This window comes from Anolis carolinensis, chromosome 2, assembly GCF_035594765.1.
Source record: "Anolis carolinensis isolate JA03-04 chromosome 2, rAnoCar3.1.pri, whole genome shotgun sequence".
Classification (NCBI taxonomy): domain Eukaryota; kingdom Metazoa; phylum Chordata; class Lepidosauria; order Squamata; family Dactyloidae; genus Anolis; species Anolis carolinensis.
In genome coordinates this window covers 17,391,533-17,409,942 of record NC_085842.1, presented here as the reverse complement: position 1 = coordinate 17,409,942, position 18,410 = coordinate 17,391,533, and the positions used below count along the sequence as shown (strand labels likewise).

At 43.9% G+C, this 18,410-nt stretch overlaps 1 protein-coding gene across 1 annotated transcript; it reads left to right on the top strand.

The window, feature by feature from the left end:
* Positions 1 to 1,730: 1,730 nt before the first annotated feature.
* On the top strand, positions 1,731 to 16,015 carry LOC100554576 (zinc finger and SCAN domain-containing protein 2-like). Its single transcript, XM_062969276.1, has 6 exons — positions 1,731 to 1,855; positions 8,477 to 8,990; positions 9,735 to 9,828; positions 10,301 to 10,380; positions 10,594 to 10,736; positions 14,865 to 16,015. Exons 2-6 carry the CDS (start codon positions 8,580 to 8,582, stop codon positions 15,514 to 15,516), a joined length of 1,380 nt encoding a protein of 459 aa, XP_062825346.1. The 5' UTR covers positions 1,731 to 1,855; positions 8,477 to 8,579; the 3' UTR covers positions 15,517 to 16,015.
* Positions 16,016 to 18,410: the final 2,395 nt, after the last annotated feature.

Genomic DNA, 18,410 nt, shown 5'->3' with positions numbered 1-18,410 from the left:
ACCCAAGAGTATTGAAGGAACTAGCAGGAGTTGTTTCAGAACCACTAGCAATAAATCTTGAGAATTCTTGGAGAACGAGAGAAGTCCCAGCAGACTGGAGGGGGGAAAATTATTCCTATCTTCAATAAGGGAAAAAGGGGATCAGAACAATTACACTATGTTCAGCCTGATATCAATACTATGAAAGATGCAGAAACAGATTGTTAAGAAGGCAGTCTGTGATCACTTAGAAAAGAATGGTATGATCACTAAAGGTCAACACGGATTTCTCCAAAAGAAGTCATGGTAGACTGATCTTATTTCATTTTTTTGCGGAAGTTATAAACTTTGTAGATGCAAGAAAGGCTGTGGACGTAGTATATCTTGATTTCGGTCAGGCCTTTGACAAGGTCCCCCCTGATCTCCTTTCAAATATACTAGTAGAATTCGGGCTAGATAATACTATTGTTGGGTGGATTTGTTATAGGTTAAGCGACCGAACCCAAAGGGTGTTCACCAATAGTTCTTCTTAATCCTGGAAATAAGTATCTAGTGGAGTGCCATAAGCAGGGATCGGTCCTGGGCCCAGTTCTGTTCAACCTCTTTATTCATGTGTTGGATGAAGGTTAAGAGGGCATGACTATCAAGTTTGCAGATGACACCAAATTAGGAGGGAAAGCTAATTACTACAGAAGACAGAATCAGAATTGAAAACAACCTTAACAGATTAGAGAGTTGGGCCTAAAGCAACAAAATGAATTTCAGCAAAGAGAAATGTAAAACACTATACTTGAGCAGAAAAAATACAATTGAAAGATACAGGATGGGTGATGATTGGCTCAACAACAGTGCATGTGAAAGAGATCTTAGTGGACAACTAGTTAAACATGACCCAACAATGGGATGCAGAAGCTAAAAAACCCAACGGTGCTTTGGGCTTTATCAAACCGAGTATAGTGTCTAGAATGATCAAGGGAAAAAATGACGCCTAGGGTAAGCCCTTGGTTAAACCGATGAGCTGTTGAACTTCCTGACCAAAAGGTCGGCAGTTCAAATCCGGGGAGCGAGGTGAGCTCCCGCTGTTAGCCCCAGCTTCTGCCAACCTAGCAGCTCGTAAACATGCAAATGTCAATAGATCAATAAGTACCGCTTTGGCGGGAAGGTAACGGCGCTCCATGCAGACATGCCTATGGCCACATGACCTTGGAGGTGTCTATGGACAACGTCGGCTGTTTGACTTAGAAATGGAGATGAGCACCAACCCCCAGAGTTGGACATGACTGGATCTCTAAAGTCAGGGGAAATCCTTCACCTTTATGGTAAGACCTCACCTAGAATACCCTGCAATTCTGGGCACCACAATTCAAGAAATGTATTAACAAGCTGGAAAGTGTCCAGAGGAGGGAGACTCAAACGATCAAAGGTCTGGAAACCATGAATCCCTATGAGGAGCGGCTTAAAGAGCTGAGGAAGGAGGGAGGTGGGAAGAGTAGAAGGGGGAAGGAAGAGGGGAAGAAGGGAGGGAGTGAAGAAGAGAAGAAAGGGGAGGAAGGCAGGCAGGCGGCTCCTACTGCGTCTTGGCGGGCTGGCTCTCTCCCCCTTTGCGGTTCTTTTAACGCTGAGCCCCGCCTTCTTTGGCACGCCTCTGGGCCAGGCGGAAGTAGAGCGAGAGGGGCTCCGCTTCCCAGAGAGGCAGGAAGTGCTCAGAGGGGAGGAGGCCGTGACGCACTTCCTCCCCAGCTCCCTTTTGGAGGAGAGGAGCCTGGGCTCGGGCGCCATCTTGGCCAGGCCTGGCCCTCCCTCGGTGGGTGTGTTGGGGGCTCCGACTCCCTCAGCCTCGCCCTCCTCAGGGCCGGAGCCTCTCGCCCCGCAGCCGGTGAGTGTGCCCAGGCCTGGCCCCGAGGGAGAGACGGGCTTTCCCGGCCCCTTCAGCCACGGCCCACCTCCTGCCTCTCCCTCTGGATCCCTTGCCCGCTTCCCTCCACGCACCACCCACCCGGGATGCCGCCAGGCCTTTGTCCGGCAGGGTCTGCTTTCTGCCCCTCCTCGGCCCCTCCCTCATGCAAATGTCAATAGATCAATAGGTACCGCTCCGGCGGGAAGGTAACGGCGCCAGCAGAAAGCCAGCAGAAGTCTACAGCAGCGCCAAGACCACGGTGCTGTTCAGTAGGTAATATCTGTGAACACCTGGCACAGTATTTGAATTATAAATGTAAAAGAATGGCAAGTCCTCTACCTCCCAAACCCAAATTGTTGTCGACCGCGTTTCTAGGGGATCGGGCCCCTTAAGGAGAGAGCCGATCCGGTCCTGAGAGAACGGACCTTGGCGGAGCCAATAGGAGAATATGAGCCGCAATACAACCTGGAGCCGAAATGAAGAAGGTCCGCCAAAGTTGAAGGAAAATCCGCCAAGGAGTCTTTATTGAGCGATTCAGCTGAAAAGGACACTAGTAGCGATCATTCAGTCTACTAGCGCACCATATAATCAAAATAAAGCCATATTTATACAATGTTTCAGTCTGACAGCCCCTTGAATTTCCCGCCCCGCTCCCCCGCCCATCTGATCGCGGATAGGCTAGAGTGTTGAACGAGGCGGGCTTTCGTTTCCCGCCTTGCTCTGCTGGCCCAATGGGGAGCCGCTTTTTGTCCCCACTCGGGCCAATCAGAGAGGAGAAGGCGGGAGCTATTGAAACAATGAAGTGACTGAGCAGGAAGGATCGGATTAGCCCTTTCCCGGCCGAATTCTAAAGGGATTAATGACAGTCATCAGGGGTTCCTGTCATGTACACTGATTTCAGATATGCCTTGAGGTGTCGGGGGGGGGGAGTAAGGATGGGTGGCAATGGGCTCAGCAGGGCGTCTTCCTGAGACGTCCTGGTTTTCCCTTTGGAGGAGATATGACAATGTTTGCCTTGAGGGCGAATCACCTTTTATTCGGCGACTCAAGCCCTATATTGTCCATGCAATCTGATTCTGATTAGGTTATGCGGCAGCGGATTAACCTTTTGTTTTGGGGAAGGTAAACCTGGGTCATAGGAGCTGGGGTTCATGTTGGGGTCAAAATATTTCCCATTTGATTTCATGATTTGACAATTATATGAAATAAAATGAAAAATAAAATAAAGTTGGAGCGTAAACCCAGCTGGGAAAAACACATATTTTCCGGGGATCCCAAAGAGTACAAATACATATGGGCAGATAGATAGATTTCAAGGAAGTAAGGGAGAATCCATAGAGGTGGGTTACATTGCATAAAGGGGAATCATGGATGATATAAACAATTGAAAACATTTGATAAGAACGAGGTTTACAACATCTGGGGAACCCAATATGGAAAGTCATTGAAGTGGAGTTCTAGCAGCATGATTTCACAATTCATGAAGTTAGCCCAACGATTAGAAATTCATACAACAGTGGGTCATGAGGGTGTCCAGGTGCATAGAATATGAAAATTCACGGAAAAGAGTTCATCTGTTGGTGGAAAGAATTCGTAGAGATGGCATGGGGAAGAGGCACGTGTGGGTTGCAGTCTTTTGAAGTATAAGATTTCATAAGTTCAGGGATAGGTCTGGGGAAGAGTGTTCTTCTCTTTCATAAAATTATGAAGGTATGAATGAAACGTGGAGGGCGCCCGTCCGGGCACCCCCTGGCAGCTGTAGAGAGGGTGAGGGTCCTTGGAAAACTATGTCTCCCCAGCGGGAGAGCGATCCCCCCATCCCCAGTTCACAGAAAGGGGCCAGGGATCTCCTAAATCCATTCCGCGGGTCGCGGGGAGAGGAAAGTCCGGGATAAGGCTGGAAGAGAGCAGTCCGGCTTGAAAAGAGCAGTCGGTCCCGTTTGACAGTCAGCTGTTGAGGTGCCGAGAACTGGACCAATTTCGGTTCCGCTGGTGGTCCTTGAGTCAGGGGCCTTAGAAAGGGTTAGGACTAAAAGATGAGTGTGCTAGGGGTAATTTTGATAAAGATATGAGCCAATTTGTATCGTCCTCCGTATTAATCTATGGCGGGGAAGCCTCCGCCAGGGTTTACGGGTTAGTGAGAGAGAGAGAGAGAGAGAGATCGCATGCAAAAGGAAGGAGTCAGAGAAGGACACAAAATAACCAAATAGAGAGTGTTACTGTTAAAATAAATGCTACTTTTATTGGGGGATTTTGTTACATAGTTCAGGGAAGGGGAAAGTGAAGGAAAAAAAATCTTTTAATAATAGTCTGCTGCGGTCCCGCTCCGTTCCTTTTTGTGATGGATCCGCGGAACTCTCCGCTGCGGGTTCAAATTAATTTGAAAGCCGGGGTTTCGGTCATCAAAATCACACACAAGGGAGAAGTTTCATCAGTATATGGAATGTGGGGAAAATGTTGGTAGGAAAAGTTCTCTTACTGTACATGAACGGACCCACACAGGGGAGAAGCCATATAAATGCCTAGAACAGAGGTCCTCAAACTTTTAAAGCAGAGGGCCGGTCCACAATCCTTCAGACTGTTGAGGGGCCGGATTATCATTTGAAAAAAAAAAAACGAACAAATTCCTATGGACACTGCACATATCTTATTTGTAGTGCAAAACAACAATAACAATGAAAGACCAATACAATATTTAAAAATGAAAATAATTTTAACCAACATAAACCTATCAGGATTTCAATAGGAAGTGTGGGCCTGTGGGCCATTCTTGCCAATGAGATAGTCAGGTTTATTAGGATTGTTGTTGTTGTTGTTGTGTGTCTAAGTCCAAAGTTATTTATTTATTCATTTACTACATTTATTTACTACATTTATATCCCACCCTTCTCACCCCGAAGGGAACTCAGAGCAGCTGTATGTACATACAATATATTATATTATTAGCATAGCACAATATTAGTATTATATTTTACTATATTGAACTATACCCCTATACTGTAATATATGTAATATATAACATATAATTAATATTATTATATGGTATTATTATTAGTATTATATTGTATAAAATGATAATATTATTATCAATATCATATGTATAATACAATATATTATATTATTAAAACTAATATAAAAATACTATATTATAAATGAGGGCAGGGCCAGGTAAATGACCTTGGAGGGCCGCATCCGGCCCCTGGGCCTTAGTTTGGGGACCCCTGGCCAAGAATATGGAAAGAACTTCAGTCTCAGCAACAATCTGCATTCCCATCAAGGGAGCCACGTAGGAGAGAAGCCATGTAAATGTGTGGAATGTGGAGAAAGCCTCAATCATAGTAACAGGCAGCGTTTCCATCAAAGGACCCACACGGGAGAAACCATATAAATGCATGGAATGTGGAGAAAGCTTCAGTCAGAGTGGCAGTCTACATTCCCATCAAAGGACACACACAGGGGAGAAGTCCTATAAATGCATATAATGTGTAAAGGGTTTCAGTTGGAATGACAGTCTACGTTCCCATCAGAGGATCCACACAGGAGATTTTAGAGATCATAACCTTTTGGAAAACCAGAATCTCCATAACCTTTTGGAGAAAAATGATATTCACAACCATTTGAAAAATCATAACTTTTTGTAAAAGTATGATCTTCCAGAGAAGAGCCAAAAACTTGTTTGAGTTAAAATCTTCTTTTCAGTGGTATATAATCACATGTACTTATGCAAAGCAATTTGGTTTCCATTTGTTAGACTGATAACCTTGGGCACATCCAGACAGCCGTTTTAAAGCGGGAGTTCCCACACTTTAAAGCGGGATGTTCAGATGAAGTCGCACAGAAAAACGAATTAATTCACCAGAAACCAGGAAAACTTTGGTTTGTCAAGAATTAATTTGTTAGTGGGTTTATTCTGCGCCTTCGTGGAAGATGTGGGACAAAGCCACTACTTGCTTTCTGGACTGTTCCCTCAAAAGGTCTGGACAATATTCCCGTGTTCTTCCGGGTTAAGTTAGTCCATAAAACAGCGAGGATACCAAGCCTTTCCCTCAAACTCTCCAGCCCCCCTTTTAAAACTAAAATAACTTACCCAGCCTCCATTAGAGTGGTGCCGGAGCTCTCCTGGCACATAGTAATGATGCGACAGGAGAACTCCAGCAAACAGAATCAGAATCGCTCATCAGGGGAAGCTCTCCTGTCCCCACTCCCGAAATTCCAGACCCGCCTTGTGGAACAAGGGAGAGGGCCTTTTCTGCTGTGGCCCCCCGATTGTGGAATTCTCTGCCCGCGGAGATTAGGCAAGCCCCCACACTAGCAGCCTTCAAGAAAGACTTGAAAACATGGCTCTTTCACTGCGCTTTTGGAGAGTAACCATTTTATATTTCTTTTCCGTTGCTCCCCCTAATATCTATCCTCCAGAATACCCCACTCCCTTATGACCCTGTTCGCTGGTCTTTATTTTTGGTTTTTATTTTTATGTCTTTCTCACCCCGAGTTTTTACTTAATGTTCATGTGGTCTGCCCTTGTTTTTATTGTCTCCTTGTTTTATTTTGTAATGGATATTATTTACTGTATTGTTTATTGTATTGTGTTGTGCTGTTCTTTTATATGCTGTTTACATTACATTGTTTTGGGCGTGGCCCCATGTAAGCCGCCCCGAGTCCCCATTGGGGAGATGGTGGCAGGGTATAAATAAAGTTTTTTTATTATTATTATTATTATTATTATTATTATATACAAACAAATTACCAGTGGAGGCTTGAAGGCTGATAAAGTTTGGGATACAGTTTCTAGGTCCTCCTTTTTAAAAATTATGGTACATTATATTTAAACAAGACAAAAATTATTGATGTCTTAATATCTATATATATAAAAGGGTAATGAAATTTCGGCCTAGGACAAAACAACAAAACTACACATCCCAGAAAACCTAAACTTGGTAGCACAACCCCTCATCCATGCCTCTATGTTCATACAACAAAAAGAAAAAAATAAAGTCCTAATTAGAGGAAGAGGAATAATTGTTTTTATCCAATTGCTGTCAGTTAGAAGGCTAAGCTCCACCCACTTGGTCTCCTAGCAATCCATTCAACCCAGGGGACAGGCAGAGTTAGGCCTCACTTAGGCCTCTTCCACACTGCCTATAAAATACAGATTATCTGATTTTAACTGGATTATATGGCAGTGTAGACTCAAGGCCCTTCCACACAGCTATATAACCCATTTATAATGGACTTAATGTAAGGTAAAACATTTATTTATTTATTTATTTATTTATTTATTTATTTATTACATCACTTCTACCCTGCCCTTCTTACCCATCAGGGGACTCAAGGTAAAGGGTAAACCTTTACCCTTTACCTTAACTACCACCAATTCCTAAATACTTTATTTCCCATACCACCAAACTTCGCCACAGCAACGCGTGGCCGGGCACAGCTAGTAGCTTATAAAATCATTGTTCTGGTGCATTTTTAATTTTATTTATATTATTGCCCTTATTTCTTTAAGTATTGTCTTCTAATTTTTAAAAATAAATTTACATGACCACCGCATAGGAATGTATGGACCTGCTTCCTGGCAACCTCTCCAACATTGGTTAGAGTATTTCTTGTCTATCTGATTTAATCTAATGCATTAAATACCACCTCCATATTCCTTTATAATAATTTCCCTTAATTCTTATAGACTTATTTTTTTTTAAATACAAAAATTCCATATTCTTTTCCATTCTTGTTTATTCAATTTTTTCCCTATAATTTTCTAAGGTGATCTTGTTTCTGTTTATCTTCTAGCAATAATTTATAAACATCACTTATTGTTTCTTTTCTTGTTTCATTTTCCTCTTTAGTCTATATTGGGTTATCATCCCTGGGGAACAAGTGCCTTCACAATACATTTGATTCTGACCTGATACAATATTAATACAGTATACCCCAAAGTATCATTGAATGCATTTATTGAAGGGTTTAGTTTGATAAAGTTTGGGGTACAGTTGCTAGGTCCCGCTGAGGCTTTCATCTGCTTCAAAATAGAGGAACTCCAGTGAAGGGAAAATTAGCAGGATACATTTGGTTGATTATGAGGAAAATAGTGGAAACAGGCTAGCCCAGGCATGGGAACACTTTGGCCTTCCCTCCAGGTGTTTTGGACTTCAACTCCCACAATTCCTAACAGGCTTCTGGCTCCAGGAAGTTATTGTGGGAGGTGAAGTCGAAAACACCTAGAGGTAAGACAATGGGAGAAAGAGGGAGGTTGGAGAAGGAGGAGTTCCTAGAGGGGAAGCCGGAAGGAAGGAAGGAAGGAAGGAAGGAAGGAAGGAAGGAAGGAAGGAAGGAAGGAAGGAAGGAAGGAAGGAAGGAAGGAAGGAAGGGCCACCCACAGCCCAAGCGCCCCCCCCCCCCCCCCGAGGACCTGCCTGGAAACGGACCAAGTAATGGACAAGACCCGGGTGATGGTTTTGGTCTTTGGGAAGGAGAGGATCCCTCCTGAATCTATTCCCTTCACATCCAGAAGGCAGCTAGCAATTCAACATGCATGACAAAACATTGTCCTTGCTCAAGGATATTTATGTGAGCTCATTCCTCTCCTTTTCTTTGCAGGCTCCACCAGTTCTCCCAGGCCTCACACTTTGAAAGTCATTTGAGGGAAGAGGTGGACACATCTTCATCCATTTTGGCAGCAGCCTAGAAGCACAGAACCAAAATGGAAGGGCAAGAGCCAGCTGCCACCCAATTAAAAATATTTCCTTCTGTTGAGGCAGAGAACAATAGAACATTCTGGAAGGACTTTTGGGGGAAAGACCAGGAGAGCAATCACTTCCATTCAGACCTTCGGTGCCAGCACTTCCGGCATTTCCGCTATGAGGAGGCCTTGGGGCCCCGGAAGGTGTGCAGCCGCCTCCACTCTCTCTGCCGCCTGTGGCTGAAGCCGGAGCAACACTCCAAAGCGGAGATGCTGGACCTGGTGATCCTGGATCAGTTCCTGGCCGTCCTTCCTGTGGAGATGGAGCTCTGGGTGAGGGAATGTGGGGCAGAGACCAGTTCCCAGGCCGTGGCTTTGGCTGAAGGATTCCTCCTGAGTCAGAAAGAGGAGAGGAAGAGGGAGAAGCTCCAGGTAAGAGACACACAGAGAGAGAGGTTCATCTTGTTGTTTCAAGGAACCAAGAATAATTGTTTTGAAGGATTCCATTTTGGAAAGCTAACTTTAAGGTGAAACAAGTTCAGAGAATCATTAGGACCCAGGTGTCTTCATCCTGGAAAAGAGACGTGGAGTGCCACAACTGCCCCCTTTGCATCCCCCAAGGGCTCCCACGGTGAAGAGGGGGGCAGTCACCTCCATTCCCCAGGGTGGTTGTAGCCAGGGGTGATGATCGGAAGTTATAGGACGGTAAACTTTTAAGAGTAAAAGGAATGTATTCAGAATTCCAGTGGTGTGTATTTCAGAGGAAACATCTGGATTTCAGAGCCATTTCTGAATATTCTTTCCCTAAGAAACTGTATGTTATTCAGAGGTAGAGATAGCTCAACAGGGACCTGAAAGCAGAGATATACAGACTTAGGTTACTCAGCCCGAAATCCCTTCTAGGGTATCCCCAAATGACAACCCCAGGATTACGTAAAGTAGTTCTTTCATCTCAGCAGTAGCCCATTCTCTTCAGATTGAGTCCTGAAGCAGAGTGCAGTGCCCAAAGGAAGGCAGAATTCCCCCACCAAAATCAAGGAAAGACAGAATGAAGAAAACCGGTCTTGGGTCCCAACCATAATCCAAACGGTTTGGAACAGGTTGCAGAAAGAGAGTCCTCCCTCCTTTTCTAATCTTACCTTTTCTTGTTGATCTGTGCTGCTTGTCCAAGTGCAGGAATCATTTGCAGATGAGACCAGTCAGGTGGAAAAGTCTCATTCAGACACCATGTGCGTTGTCCAGACTGGAAATGGAGCATATTTGACAGTTGGTAAGGGATGGTGGTGGTCCTTCTTGCTTGCTCACCTCTTGAGTAGACCTGAAATGTCTGAGCTGTGTGAATTGGAAAGAACTGGGGAGCCTGGGAGCTTAAAAATGTTGCTGATAGGAGACATTTCCCTACAATACTTATTTGTGCCACTTTCAAAGTTACTTGATTCCTTTGCTTCTCTCTGAATGTTTATGGTGGTGAATATGCTCTTGGCTACATTGGCACAAATACAGAAACTAATACCGCTAACTCCCTACATTTCCTGGGATTACTTCACAATACCGCCATCCAACAAAATAGTCCACATTAGTCCAAAATAGTCCCAAGACCTGGGACCCAAATCCAAAGAGGGAGTTTTAAAAAGGGTCACGGGGCAAGGAGATAGTGGCAGGCTTCTGAGGGAAGGAACTGTGGAGCAGCCTGGAAAAGGGACTGATCTCACCCTCCCTGATGTCTTTCCTCTCTTTTACAGGCAGTGAAACATGGGGAATTGATAGTAGCACAACTTTCCATGATTCTCTTCTAAGAAGTGATTCTGTGGGACCAGATCAGGTAGGCAGCAGGATCCCTGGAGGGGAGGGGAAGACGAGTCTCCTTGTCCCTTGACTATTGCCCTGTCTCTAAATAAACGTCTCTCTTCTACATTCCTTCAATCCAAGATGATTTCTATGAATGACTGATTCAAAAATATAAATCAAAAATGGCTTGTTTTTTTCTTACTTAGTTGGCATTTTCTCCTCACAAATAACATTTTTTTGTCTTCAGGTGACTTTTGAAGATGTGTCTGTGGATTTCTCAGAGGAGGAGTGGGCCCTCTTGGATCCAAGCCAAAAAGCCTTGCACCAGCAAGTCATGGAGGAGAATTTAGGGATTGTGTCATCCCTGGGTAAAGCTCCATTATGCTTGTAGTTAACCAAGTCAGTTTACAAGTTCTCAACATTATCCAGTGTTTCAGGTCTCTTCCTCTGAAGCCATAGAAAACAAGCTCATTCCATATCCATATAGGGGCCAGCCAAAGAAGACAATTGGCACTTGGGTGGAGTTGCCACATTAGATGAATTCTAGGCAGTGGTTATTTTCCATCCACCAACCATGCTTGTCATGGTGGTGAGAGTAAGAGAAGGGCTTCTCTTGGGGATTGTAGCGCCCACGTATGTTTGTATAAGGAGATACAATCAATCACACAGGCTGAACCTGAGACATTAGGTCTTTATAGGTCATAACCAGCTATTTGAATTGTGTGGAAACAGATGGGCAGCCAATGGAGCCGTGGCAGCAAATAATAGTAATTTTATTCCTTACCCACCTCTCCTCACAGCTTGCATTTAACAATGCATATAGCATTGTTAAAACACATAATCATCATTTAAAAGCACTCCGTAAAATACACATATTTTAAAATATTAATATAAACAATACAAATGTTTAATGTATAGTTGAAGTTTGAAATTCATCATTAGAACTGACTGGGAAGGCCTTCTGGAAGAGATAGGTCTTCACTTGTGTCTTAAATTCAAACAGCTGATCTAGCTGTTGGAACTCTAATGGCAGGTAATTCCACAGTCTTGGGGTTGCTGATGAACAGGCCCTCTGGATGGCGGTTGACAGTCGGGTTCTGGCAGTCTGGAGCAGATTGGGGCTGATTGTATGGGAGAAGGCATACCTGTAGATAAACTGGACCCAAATCATATAGGACTGTAAAGGTCAAAACCAACACTTTGTACTTTGCCTGGAATCGAATTGGTAGCCAGTGGAGCAACTTTAGGATATGTGTAATATGTTCACTCCTGGATGTTCTTGCAACCAAAGAGGCTGCCGTATTTTGAAACAACTGGAATTTCTGAACTTGGTACAAATGTATTCCAATATAAAACCCAATAATGACTTATGTGCTCTCTGTAACCAGCCCTAGTTAACAGTCTGACTGCAATTCTTTGGACAGCCAAAGGTTTTTAAAATCTTCAAAGGCTGCCCCAGGTAGAGTGTATTATAATATTCCAGATGGGAGAGAACAGACATGTAACACCATGGGCAGGTTTGGCCTCTCAAGGAACAGCTGCAGTAGGTGCAAAAATGTGCAATGTACAAGGCACTCCTGGCCATGCATGAAACCTGGGACTTCAAATTCCATTTCCAGTCCAAGGAGTATCCCCCAAACTGCGGAACCGTGTCTTCAGTGGTAATGTAACCCCATCCATCACAGGCTGAATCCCTGTTCCCTTATCTGCCTTCTGACCGACCTGTAGCACCTCTATCTGTTCTGGATTAAGTTCCAGTTTGCCCCCTCCGGCCCATTACGGGTGAGAGACATTGGTTTAGTTGGAAAGGAGGAGTAGAGCTTGGTGTCATCTGCATATAGAGGCACCACACTCCAAAACTCTGGATGAGCTATCCCGTATCTGTTAATTACAGAGGGGACAAGACAGATGCCCGGGGATCCCACAGGCAATGGGTAAGGGATCGAACAGGCAACCCCATCAGCACTTTCTGGGTTTGCCTCTCCCGGAAGGAACAGAGCCACTGTAAAATGTCTCCAATTCCCATCTACAGAGGAAGGATACCATTGTTGCTGGTATTAAGACCTGCTGAAATGCTCATTGGAATAAATAGGGACACATCCTCCACATCTGTCTTTGTCCCTCTGTAGGCCATCAATCAAGGTTACCAAAGCAGTCTGTTGCATAAACAAGTTTCCTTGGGTGGCTCAAACCACTGTAATTCAACCTTTCTCTTTCCCTCCTTCTTTCCACTTTGCAGAACATTATTATCTTTTCCAGTGTGGTGCAATATCCCATGCTTATGTCCAAAGTAGGATGGCCTCAGTTTGGCCCCTTCACCTCTGCAGTGAGAAATCAGACAGTTAGTCAGGTTCACTCCCGTTTCTGCTGTGTGCAACCCCCAGGAGAGACCGGGGTTGAAAGCTCCAGGCATTGAAGAGAAGTGAATCTGCATGCACACCCCCCCTTTTTCCCACTATATATCCACTTATTTTGATCTTTGGTCCAAGATGAGTGGACTTTTATTTTAAATCTATCCAGTATTTTAAGTTAGTCCATGAAGGGTTTGAGCCAAGTCTCTCAAGCTATTGTGGAGCCTTTCTAGTTCATTCATACACACTCTGACTTGCATATATATTGTTTTTCCATACATAAAAATTAATACAATAAATACCAGTCAACACTTTTGAGGCTGACGATATAAAATAGATCTTGCCTTGTTCCTCTACTAATTCAGCAGTAGCTGGGTGGTTTAAAAAAAGACTCGGGGTTAAAATGGGAGAAATAACATTTAATCAATAATATAACAAGTGCCAAAACAGAAACAGAATGTCAATCTCCAGTTTTGTGTGTCTTCATTCAGTCCTTTTTAAAATGGCAACTTCATTCTGGCTTCTAACCTGAATGCTGGTATTTGTTCTGCTGCCTGATGCCATAAGTTCACCTACCTTAACATAACTGCCACCCCATAGCAGCTATGGTCTACGTGAAACTAGATCAAAGACTGAACATTTTAAGCAACTTAGTCATTTAAATACGTCCAAGTATGCGCTCACTCTGTGCAATAATGTTTTTACTGACTGTTATGTTCAAATTTATTGTTTTTTCTAATGTGGAATTTTTAATATAATGTATATGTTATTTTCATTTTATATTTTTGATATTAGCGATGAAATTGTGGCATTGAATGTTTGCCGCTTATATGTATGTTAACCAGCCTGAGTCCCTCTGGGGAGAAAGGGTGGTCTAGATATAAAGTTTTATTATTATTATTATTATTATTATTATTATTATTATTATTATTACTACTACTACTACTACTACTACCACCTTTGTGGCATCAGGCAGATTTCTTAACAGCTAGTGTTGTAAAGGATTGTGGGAAAGGACTATCTCAACTGAATGCATTTTGTTATTTGTATACTTTTTAACTTTAATATAAGCTTTTCTTTTCTACACATGGTCACACTTCGCTTCTTCTCAAACCATGTAAATAGCGGATACACCATTTGAATGTTTGGAATGTGGAAAACGTTTCTATAGCAAGTTTGGCCTTGTTTATCATCACAGAACTCACACAAGAGAGACATCATTCAGATGCCCAGAGTGTGAAAAGAGCTTCAGTCAGAAATCAGACCTCGTTTGCCATAAAAAAACTCACACAGGAGAGAGACTGTTTAAATGCCGAGAGTGTGGAAAGAGCTTCAGTCAGAAATCAGACCTTGTTCATCATCAGTCAACTCACACAAGAAAGATCCCATTTAAATGTCCAGAGTGTGGAAAGACCTTCAGTCGGAACTCACATCTTCTTGGCCATCAGACAACTCACACAGGAGCGACACCATTCAGATGCACAGAGTGTGGAAAGAGTCAGAAATCAGACCTTGTTTGCCATCAGGCAATTCACACAAGAGTAAAGACATTTAAATGCTCTCAGTGCGGAAAGAGCTTCAGTCATAAGGGAGGCCTTGTTGGTCACCAAGTAGCAATTCATACAGGAGAAAAGCCATTCAAGTGCTCAGAATGTGGAAAGAGCTTTAGTCAAAAGAGAAACTTTATTAGTCATCAGGCAACTCACACAGGAATGAAGCCATTTAAATGCCTGCAGTGTGAAAAGAGCTTCAGTCAAAAACACATCCTTATTTGTCATCAGGCAACTCACACAGGAGTAAAACCATTTAAATGCTTGCAGTGTGAAAAGAGCTTTAGTCATAAGGGAAGCCTTATTCGTCATCATGCAACTCACATACGAGAGAAGCCATTTAAATGCTCAGTGTGTGAAAAGAGCTTCAGTCAAAAGGGAAACCTTATTAGTCATCAGGCAACTCACACAGGAGTAAAGCCATTCAAATGCTTGCAGTGTGAAAAGTGCTTCAGTCACAAGCACCACCTTATTAGTCATCAGGTAACTCACACAGGAGTAAAGCCATTCAAATGCTTGCAGTGTGAAAAGTGCTTCAGTCACAAGCACCACCTTATTAGTCATCAGGTAACTCACACAGGAGTAAAGCCATTCAAATGCTTGCTGTGTGAAAAAAGCTTTAGCCAAAAGGGAAGCCTTATTTGTCATCAGGCAACTCACACAGGAGTAAAACCATTTAAATGCTTGCAGTGTGAAAAGAGCTTTAGTCATAAGGGAAACCTTATTCGTCATCATGCAACTCACACACGAGAGAAGCCATTTAAATGCTCAGTGTGTGAAAAGAGCTTCAGTCAAAAGGGAAACCTTATTAGTCATCAGGCAACTCACACAGGAGTAAAGCCATTCAAATGCTTGCAGTGTGAAAAGTGCTTCAGTCACAAGCACCACCTTATTAGTCATCAGGTAACTCACACAGGAGTAAAGCCATTCAAATGCTTGCAGTGTGAAAAGTGCTTCAGTCACAAGCACCACCTTATTAGTCATCAGGTAACTCACACAGGAGTAAAGCCATTCAAATGCTTGCTGTGTGAAAAAAGCTTTAGCCAAAAGGGAAGCCTTATTAGTCATCAGGCAACTCACACAGGAGAGAAGCCATTTAAATGCTTGCAGTGTGGAAAGAGCTTCAGTCAACAGAGCAGCCGTATACGTCATCAGGCAACTCACACAGGAGAGAAGCCATTTAAATGCATGCAGTGTGAAAAGAGCTTCAGTGAAAAGAGAAGCCTTATTCGTCATCAGGCAACTCACACAGAAGTAAAGCCCATTTAAATGCACAGTGTGTGGAGAGAACTTCAGTCACAACCACGGCTTTAGTTGTCATCAAGGAAATCACACAGTGGAAACAAACCAGAGTGTGGAAAGATCTGCAGTTGAAATACAAGCCTTCTTTTTAAATTGTCAACCCACAAGATAAAAATGAGTTAAAGGCAGCATCCCTTGTTTTACATCAGAGGGGGCATGAATCCTTGTCATAGAAACACTGAATTAAAAAGCCTGATTGATTTTCTTTGATGAAATATCTCATTAAGCATAACTGATAATATTTTGAGAGCTAAAGGAAAGATATTTCTGGATTTTTCATCCATTCATGTATTTTTATTATTGCAAATATTTCCTGTCATGTATAATCAGGATTAAAAAGACATTTAATTGAGAAGTTTGATGAGAAGTGGGTTTGATAATGAGTAACAGCCCTGTGTGCCATGTAATTCTATGTATGTGGGAATGGGTTTTCTTTTAAGAAATACCTAATAAAGCATAACTGATACATTGTTTTCTATCCATTCATGCATACTGGTTATGTGAGGCTTTCTTTTCCTATCTATAACATATAAATAATAGAAAATCTATTACAGATGTGCGTATTCAACCTCCAAAGACACATGGTGTTTCTGAAAAACTAAGTCAGAATTAATCTAGTTTATCCTGAAGAAAAGGCGTGTTGAGAATTCTGAGTCTCTTCTGTCTTCGATTGTTTAAATCAGTGATTCCCTGGAGTGATCCAGGGGGGTGGCGAGCCAAGTCAGGCAATTGCCTGGGTTGAGGCGCTCCCGCCTTCTCCTCCCAGGGTCGCTCACGAAACCTCTGCTTGCAGCCATCCTCCTCTGAACCCTCCTCCCCCCACAAAGGAGTGGAGGGATCGTGGGAGATCTCCCTCCCAATCTCCCAGGCAAGAGTGTGTGTGTGTGTGTGTGTCTCCGTCTCCTCTCCCTTTGGAGACTTTTGGAGATCGAGGAGGGAAAATAACAACAGGCAAAATCCTTCCCTTGCTACTGCAGAGACTGCTTGAACTCTTCTTCCGCCAGGAACGAGTGGAGGGATCGCGGAAGATCCCCAGATCTCCGCAAGACCTTGTGTGTGTCTGTTGCACTTGCTTGTGTCTCCTCCTCCCTCCCCTTTCTACCTTCCCTCCCACCTTTGGATTTCCTTGGGATGGGACACTTTTGGAGAGAGTGGGACCCGCCTAGCTCCGCCCCTGTCCCGCCTCGCCTGACTTGCTTTGGCGAGCAGCCTCCTCCTCTTCCTCCTCCTTCTCCTCGCTCACTCTGAACCGGCTCCAGAGCCCCTCAGATTCATTCGGCGGCATCCCTCCGCAAGGGACTCCCTCTCGCATCCTCCGTTGCTCTGGATGGCTCCTGTGGCAGACTGAGCCCGCTCCTGCTCTGTCTGGATCATGCACGAACGGGGTGAGGGAGTCCCTCGGCGGCGGGCACTGCTCCTTGCTCCTGCCTCTCCCTTGCATTTCTGTGCCAGGGTACACCTCCGAACTACACTGCAGAGCAGGCATGGGCAAACTTCAGGTGCTTTGGACTTCAATTCCCACAATTCCTAACAGCCCATAGGAGTTGAAGTCCAAAATACCTGGAGGGAGGCCTGGAGTGTTCCCATGCCTGCTGTTGAGTGAAGGCCTCCTTCTCTGCCCAAGAGTTCAGGTGCTTCACCAAATCCCAAAACGCCAATGTTGTAGTTGAGCCAGTAAGTGTTACACCCCTAGGCAGCGAGAGCACTGAAAACCAACACAGAGGCCAATAACAATATAATATCTTTATTGAAGCAAATGAAGTTCCAAAAGAAAATAAGCAGAAAAGTTGAACAAGCAATTGACCTTTCAGGAAAGATCAAAATTAGTCCAATAAGTGAAAGTCTTATGTCCAATATTAAGGTCCAAAGTCCAGAAACCGAAACACACTCAAACTCGGCTTGAGTATTGAGTGGGGAAAAGGAGCAAAGTAGCACAGATGAGTTCTCTGGAGTAAATTTCCAAAAGCAGGATTTCAAGGCAAGGCACGAGCTGGATGTGGTGGAGCTGAAATGCAGTCCAAACTTGGGCAAGAAGGTAGACCGACGCCCGGTCTACTCAGGAGTAAGCGCACCGTCAGACCGCTTGGAATTCAGGAGCTAGAGACAATGATGCTTCTCAGAAAGAGGTAACGTTGACACGGCAAAGGAAAGTTTCTAGCGCAATACTTTTATTGAAGTTCATAAGCTCCCCCAAGCCAGGTGCCTGACTCCCTAATTTTTCCCAAGAGAACTGAGCTTAGCCATAATCACCACGCTCCGCTAATCTGGCGCTTCTCCTCAAGCTTTGTCTCTGCGATCTCTCTGTTTTCAAAAAAGCCCTGCGATCAAACACTAACCCGTCAGGAGAATCTGAGAGAGCCGGCACTGTTTCAAGGGCATCCTTAATTGGCGCTGGCTCGGAAATGTCAATAGAAGGCATCTGGAAACGAGTTGAATCTTGCTGCCGTGGGAGAAAACCAAAATCTTCTTCATCCTGGTCAGCAATGGCCACAGGGTCAGGGGCCAAAGGTGCCTGAGATATCACAGTAAGTAATTTTGCAAGCAGTAGTATGAGTACCGGTAGGGGGAAAAGGGCTAATCGTGAGCAGGTGTCAGATGAAGAACAACAAAGGAAAAGGATCCGGGTTATACTTATGGTACTGATGAAGATACATTCGAAGGGTTTTTAAGTGGCGGGGAGTCGATGAGCGAGGAAGGAGATGTGATGGATGGAAATAGAGGCACTAAGAGGGTTACTCGAGAGCAGGCATCAGATGAGGAACAGGAGAGGAAGAAGCTCCAGGATATACTTACTGCTCCCACAGATGAGTTGTTTATGGGTTTCTCTGGGAGTGATGAGGATGGGGAGAACACAATGAATT